Genomic DNA, 7,290 nt, shown 5'->3' with positions numbered 1-7,290 from the left:
TGAATATCACACTTCTCTGTCACTCTGTCTCTGTCTCTGTCTCTGTCTCTGTCTCTGTCTCTCTCTCTCTCTCTCTCTCTCTCTCTCTCTTATAGGCTTATTCCTCCTTCATGACTCTCTTTTTCTCTGTGTGGTGGTGGTATGTGGTGTGGTGTGGTGTGGTGTGGTGTGGTGTTACTCTCTTTCTCAACCTTACTCCTCCATCTCTCTCTCCCTCCATCTGGATGTGTGGGTGTGAGCGTGATATGATGTGATGCTAAGTTCGCACCCTTCCTCCTCTATCATCTCTGCCTCCCTCCTGGTGTGATGTGGTGTTAAAAGTGCACTGTGTGGTGTGGTGTGGTGTGAGTGTGGTGTGGTCTTGTGTGAGTGTGGTGTGGTGTGGTGTGGTGTGGTGTGGTGTGGTGTGGTGTGAGTGTGGTGTGGTCTTGTGTGAGTGTGGTGTGGTGTGGTGTGGTGTGGTGTGGTGTGGTGTGGTGTGGTGTGGTGTGGTGTGGTGTGGTCTTGTGTGAGTGTGGTGTGGTCTTGTGTGAGTGTGGTGTGGTCTTGTGTGAGTGTGGTGTGGTGTGAGTGTGGTGTGGTCTTGTGTGAGTGTGGTGCGGTGCGGTGCCGTGCTAAACTCTCACCCTTGCTCCTCCATCATCTCCTGCAGCTCCATGCACTTGAGCTCCACGCGGCGTTTGCGCTCGTGGTCCAGGATCTCCCGCCGCGCCACCTTCTTCACCACCAGCGGCGGCTCCGTCACCGGCGTGCCCGCCTCGGCTCCGGCCCCCTCCTCCTCCATCTCCATGTCCCCCTCCCCGCCCTGGGGCTCCTGCTCAGACTTGGGCTTCACCACTGCTGGTGCTGCTGGTACAGCCGCCATGGCTGGTAGTGTGGCTACTGAGGCACCTCCTCCTCCACCTCCTCCTGCTGCAGTAGGCTGTTGCTGGGGGAGGCCGTTAGTGCCGTCCTCTGGGGAAGGCACCCGCGCCCCATCGTACATGGCCGCGGCACACTGCAGAGAGACAAGCAGAGACAGGAGAGAAGTTTAGTGTCTGAGGACCAAGAAGAGGGAAAAAAGAAGCAAAGCCACCCATGCTCTGGTGTAAGAGATCCGCATACGGGATTGCAGAGAGAGAGAGAGAGAGAGAGAGAGAGAGAGAGAGAGAGAGAGAGAGAGAGAGAGAGAGAGAGAGAGAGAGAGAGAGAGAGAGAGAGAGAGAGAGAGAGAGAGACAGACAGACAGACAGACAGACAGACAGACAGACAGAGACACAGTTTGTCTGTGAGAACCAGCTAGTGACATAAGATGCTTTTAAATATTGGTTTCGAATATGGAAGGGGAAGACAACTGCACATACACATACAGACTGACAGACAGACAGACAGACAGACAGATTACTATGGAATGCTGGAGACCATATTGATATTTCTATTTTTGAAGAGTGTGCTGTGATTCCATTAGCGCACTCAAATTGTATTGATTTACTATATTGACTAATTTAAAACATACAGAATTACCATCACATCTGTTCACAGCTCAGAGTGTACACAGGGGGATGTCTCAGTGAGTGTGTGCAAGAAGACATTATCTCCTCCAAGAGAAGCAAATAACAGATACAACTGCTGCCGAAAACCATACTATCTCAGTTGTACCACATGTCGGGGATATAATAAAGATTTCTGAGTTCTGTTGGCTCATCTGCTGTACATCTGCTGTACATCTGGGTGAAGCTAACTATACAACTGCAAGTATGATCCTGGTGTGGTGTGGTTATGAGCGGTTACCCTTGCTATTCCTTCACCTCGCTATCTGTTATCTCCCTCTTTCTCTCTCTCTCTGCTCACTCATCAAAATCATCACAAAGCTAACTGTACAGCTGCAAGGTGCTGGTGATGTTGACAATGTAGGCTCTGTGACACTGATGATGATGCCTTTAGACAGCGGGAGCGATGACAACTATACTTTGGCCCTTGGGGTGGAGAAGGGTGTTTTTTTGGAGGTCAGAGGAAACATAGCGTGGCACTTAACATCATCACCTCTACCGCAACCTCTGTCTGTTTTGAGCATTAGCGATTCAAGAACAGAGAACTTGAGGAGAACAGGATGTCAACCTCCTAGAATTCCATAGCTCAGGATGCTCCATTTACAACAACGAACAAATAAAATACATAACCGGAGCCACCGGCAGCTACAAACCTCACATCTGTGTAGAGACAACACAGCAATTGCCATCTCAAATGAATTGGTCTGAGAACTATATTGTAATTATATTGTTCTGCTGCTACCCCAAAGAAATGGACCTTCTCCTGTGGAAAAATAAGCTCAGGGGCTGATACTTACTTGACCCAAAATGTGCTTACACATCCTTGGTGTATTGCCCGGAATCTGCAGCACTAACGAGCTCATTTTTCACAGAAAAGACTTTGGAGATTTAAAGAAAAAGAAAAAAAAACAGAAACTCCAACTCAGGCCAGTTAATCAATACCTGCTGTCAGCGATGCCTTGGCTTTATGACTATTTCACCCCCAGCACTCGACTGTGAGAGTGCATTTCACTGCATCGCTGTTCTTTATTTACCGTACAGGCCTTCTTTGATGTGAGAGAGATATGGTCGTGTAAGCCCTGGAACATCATCATAAGCCTACCAACGCCACCCCCCCTTAGTACTATTACAAAATAGAATAAACTGACACAATGGCAACTAACCAAATTCGCTAGCAGTTCAGACCTGGATTAAAAAAAAAAAACATGAATGGTAAACCCTTGTAGTCTATTTTGTACAAAGGACATCTACAGCAGAGTCTAAGTATATTGTAATGACTTGTTTACAGCCAGAGATAACGTGAGAAGTCTTTGTGTTGGTAAATAGAGTTGTGCAAGGTCAGGCTGTTCGGCTTCCGTAACAGGTGGCTAAGTAGCAGCCGTTATCATTGCCGCATGCATACATTATCCTGACATTCACCACTTTGAAAGTCGCCACGTGTAAGCAAGAAAACATTACACTGTAGGATAAAGCCCGTAGCCTTCACAGTAGCAGTCAGCAGCGGACTAAATAGCTTTTTAATGGTACAACCCTGATGGGACTGCTACCTGTTCTGAGAATTTTTGGCCAACATTTAGAAAACATTTTGCATGCTACGGTACATCCACAGCAAAGAAAGCAAAGAATTTGTCAAGGCTGAGCTTGTTCAGTGGTAGGCCTACAGAACAAAGGAAGTGTGCTACACCCATATGAAAAAGAAATACATGACATTTACAAAGTGACTCCATGACAATACTATTCATAATTGGCTATGGAGATGAGATATGTGCAACTTTCTGAATATTGTCCATATATGAATTATTTTGTAAGCTTCGTAAATGTCTTTCTCCGGGTAATGGATAAAAATGTGAATAGACGGCAATGCAAATGGCTTGGCTGCTCTAACAACCATCTATTTTTTACAATATTTTCTTTCATGCCTTTCTCATGACAGCACAGCATGAGAGAGAGACACGAAAGTAATGGGAGAGAGAAATGGGGGAAGCATCAGGAAGTAATCCCCGGATTCATGGTAGCCTAAGTCTCCTTCACCAACCATCTTTAAAGTGGAAATGAAGCAGTGATCTGATATATATGGTAAAATAATCTATGAACCAAAATGTCAAATAAAGGAATTACAAAAACTCCGGAAAAAAAAATGTTATTAAGAATAAAGCATAAACAATTTGTAGAAACGTATGTGTTTTCAACTGGTGCGCCGCCATTGTTAATGTGACGTCACCCGAATGGTAGTCATTCTCAAGGTAGATAAACAAACAGCCACTGCTTCATTTCCACTTTAAATGCCATCTAAGGCGACTCCCCGATAGCGCTAACCTCTCCCTCCCGGCACTTCTTCTGCCATGCGGAGGAGGCCAGCCATACTGTATGTACAGTATGCATGAGCGCCTGGTCTGAGGCACAGAGGTGAAGTACTGTAGGAAGAGTCTGCAACACCGCATGACAAATTAGCTGCGGTCCGCACTTCGTGTCTATGCCCACACACACACTCACGAAACATGTTGGCCACCAAAGCACACATACACATACAGTACACACACACACACACACACACGAGTGCTTGTTGGCCGCCAAGCACACACACCAGCGGCCCAGCGAGGCCATATGTTACCTACTCCGCCTCCAGGTCAGTGTGGAGGTGGTGTGTGTGTGTGTGTGTGTGTGTTCATGCATAACTGTGCTGTGTGTGGGTACATATGTGCGTCGCCGTGAGTTTGTGAGTGTCGCTGTGTGTTTATGTGTATCTATGTGTTTATACAGTGTGTTTGGTGTCCGTGTATGTGTATGCCCTCTATCATACTGTATGTGTGCATATGTGTGTTGATTAGCGGACAAAGCACTCTTAAGATGTTGGGCAACCCTCATGATGCTCCACATGTCCAGGGGGGATGTGTGTGTGTGTGTGTGTGTGTGTGTGTGTGTGTGGGGGGGGGTGATGGCAGTCACCACAGTCACCACACTCCCTCATTAGAGCATGGGAGTCACGACTGCGTGATAATCACACTGCCACCACAGCTCGCTACACAGCTCCGCCATATAGCTCATCAGTAACGCAATTAGTCTACGCAAACAACATGACTCATGTCTAAGTGCCTGTTTTCACTGCCGGGCAGAAATCTGTTTGTGCTACACAATAACTACCCTAATAAGTGACTGTTCTGTGTGTGTGTGTGTGTGTGTGTGTGTGTGTGTGTGTGTGTGTGTGTGTGTGTGTGTGTGTGTGTGTGTGTGTGTGTGTGTGTGTGTGTGTGCATCAAACCATTCCCTAATGTCCTTCAAATAAACAAATAAAAAAGTGATGGGTCTTATGTGTTGTTAGTGTATTTACAAGCGCAGCTTGAAACGTGAATGCTGTTTTAAGATTTTGTTTGAGGCTCATTATGGCGTTCATTTCAGCTTTAAAAACAGCGGGGGATTTTTCGAGAGCAGATTGCCATTAACCGCAAACCAGATATTCAATCTACTGCGATGCCGTGCACTTAAACGGCAACAGCTCCCACGCCTTAATGAACCACCAGCAGCAAGAGCATAAACAACAACAATAACTAGACCCACGAACGGAGAGGTTACCTATTATTTTTCACAGAAAAGTTCACTCTCTTTCTCTCTCACAACCTACTTTCTGGGGAAACCTCTGTTTCTCAGTGGCACTCCAGAGAGAAAGAGTGTGGGTGTGTATGTGTGTGTGCCTTGTTGTGGGGGTATCAAAGTAATTATGCGAAGCTACAGTGCAAGTAAGACAACACCGCGCAGTCTCTGTAAAGCTCTGATCCCCCCCATGCTGCTGCTTGCAGCCTCGGTCTCATTTTTTTGTGCTTACGACGCCATATCTGAGGAAAACATGGTAAAAAACGGGCAATTTTCAAAGACTGCCAAACCATTTGTCTTCATAACAATGACATTTCGGGAGACCCCCTTTAACCCCTTAAGACGCGGCTTTATACATTTGTTGTTACCAGTATGGTAATGACCAAGTCGTGGTGCATTACCAAAGGGCCTGTGTTGTGTCATAGTATTGTAGTGCTATGATAGTTACATTTCAATGACTATAACAGCGTGCCACTGGAGGTACGGCGCGCATTAAGGGGCTACAGGAAAGTCTTGATTTGATTCACCGCTCTATTCTCGGCCCACAAAGGATTTTAAATGTTGTGACTTTCCTCATTATGCTACAAAAAACGTCAAAATGTGAGCTATGCAGATTCGTTAATTAATGTTGGCCTGCAATTTAGGTGAGGCCAAGGAGTAGATGAGCAGCACATTAGAACTCGCAGGTTATGCGTCCTGTGGGTTGTGCCGCTCATTTCAAATTGCAACAAAATTACAATAAAAAAGTAGCTTTGAATTGCAACAACTCCATATTGATCTATATTACAAACATATTTTACATGTTTGTTCAGCAGGCATCTAATGAAGACAGGTGGCTAAGTAGCAGGAGATGGCCTACTGTACATGGCATGATATTTTACACTAAATGTAGCTGCATTCATCCTTCTTATGTGCAATACTGTACATACTATACTGTGTACAATACTACCACGAACAAGATCTTAGACAATTAAAAAGGTAATATACATCGTGGTGGTGGATGAATGTGGCGCTGGACCAGAATCCTAACACCATAACAGCAAATTGTAAATAAATAAATAAATAAATAAATAAAGTCTCACCTTCCCTAATATGCACAGTCAACCATTTCTATTATATTCTCACACCTATGCACACCTTCTTTACCACCTCTGCAGGAGCTGTAAGGGACTTTTTTCTTTTTACAACAATAAATCACCATTGTGCTTCGCCAGACAGCTGAGGTGCCAAGGCAAGCAAAGAGGTGATCAAGCCGAGGAAGATGTAAGTGCCGTAAAGTTGTCTGTTTCTTCCCGGCCCTCTGGGGACAAGGTACAAGGCCGCCATAGATCACCCTGAAGAGAGAGAGAGAGAGAGAGAGAGAGAGAGAGAGAGAGAGAGAGAGAGAGAGAGAGAGAGAGAGAGAGAGAGAGAGAGAGAGAGAGAGAGAGGAATAAATAGTGTGTGTGTGTGTGTGTGAGAGAGAGCATGAGAGAGAGAGATAGACGGACAGAGAGAGAGAGAGAGAGAGAGTGATGGAGAGAGAGAAAGCATGTCAGAGAAAAAGAGATAGCGAGAGAACGAGACAGAAAGACAGAGCGACAGAGTCAAGGGGAAAGAGGCTCTTCAAGGACCGTCGGCAGGCAGAGTGTTTTCGGCAGCGAGGGTGTCAGGAGGAAATATGGCCTGAGTGGAGTGGAGGCCGATCCATCAGCCGCTTTCTTCCGGAGAGAGAAGAGAGCACTCCAGAGGAACTTTGGGCAACTTTGGGCTGAACCTTCGCTTTGAAGGTCTTGTCAGCTCAGCTCGTCCTCTTGCATCATTCCGCCAGGCAGGCCTCTTGACTGGAATCGCCGAACAGTCGTGTAGCATGCAGACACATGAACTGTAGCCGTGCCGTGAAAGACTGATGATAGCGATGGAACAAAGGAGAGGGAGAGATCGAACGAACTAGGACTGAGATAAAAAGAAAGGACTGAGATAGAGAGAAAAAGACAGAAATGCAGAATTTAAAAAATGTGTTTGAAAGAGATTCCAAATGAAAGGTTGTGCTTTCTTTCATTAGGTATTTTCCTTTTCTTTCATTACATTCATGACTTTCCGTAGAGTGCTTGGTATACTATTCTGTGTGCATGCTTCACTTGGTCGCTGGCCTTGGTGCTGAAGAATGTCTGACACAGAGATCTTACAGAGT

At 45.8% G+C, this 7,290-nt stretch overlaps 1 protein-coding gene across 1 annotated transcript in view; it reads right to left on the bottom strand.

Annotated features, from left to right (window-relative positions):
• srrm3 (serine/arginine repetitive matrix 3) overlaps positions 1-985 on the bottom strand; it is a 66,335-nt gene extending 65,350 nt beyond the window's left edge. Inside the window, exons 1-2 of the mRNA XM_063202234.1 lie at positions 904-985; positions 627-846 (exon numbers count right to left, since the gene is read on the bottom strand). Coding sequence (XP_063058304.1) covers positions 627-846; positions 904-985 — 302 coding nt within the window. The remainder of the gene's footprint in view (positions 1-626; positions 847-903) is intronic.
• Between the last annotated feature and the right edge of the window lie 6,305 nt (positions 986-7,290).

Source organism: Engraulis encrasicolus, chromosome 7 (assembly GCF_034702125.1).
Source record: "Engraulis encrasicolus isolate BLACKSEA-1 chromosome 7, IST_EnEncr_1.0, whole genome shotgun sequence".
In the NCBI taxonomy this organism is placed as follows: Eukaryota; Metazoa; Chordata; class Actinopteri; order Clupeiformes; family Engraulidae; genus Engraulis; species Engraulis encrasicolus.
This window is presented reverse-complemented; position numbering and strand designations above follow the sequence as displayed.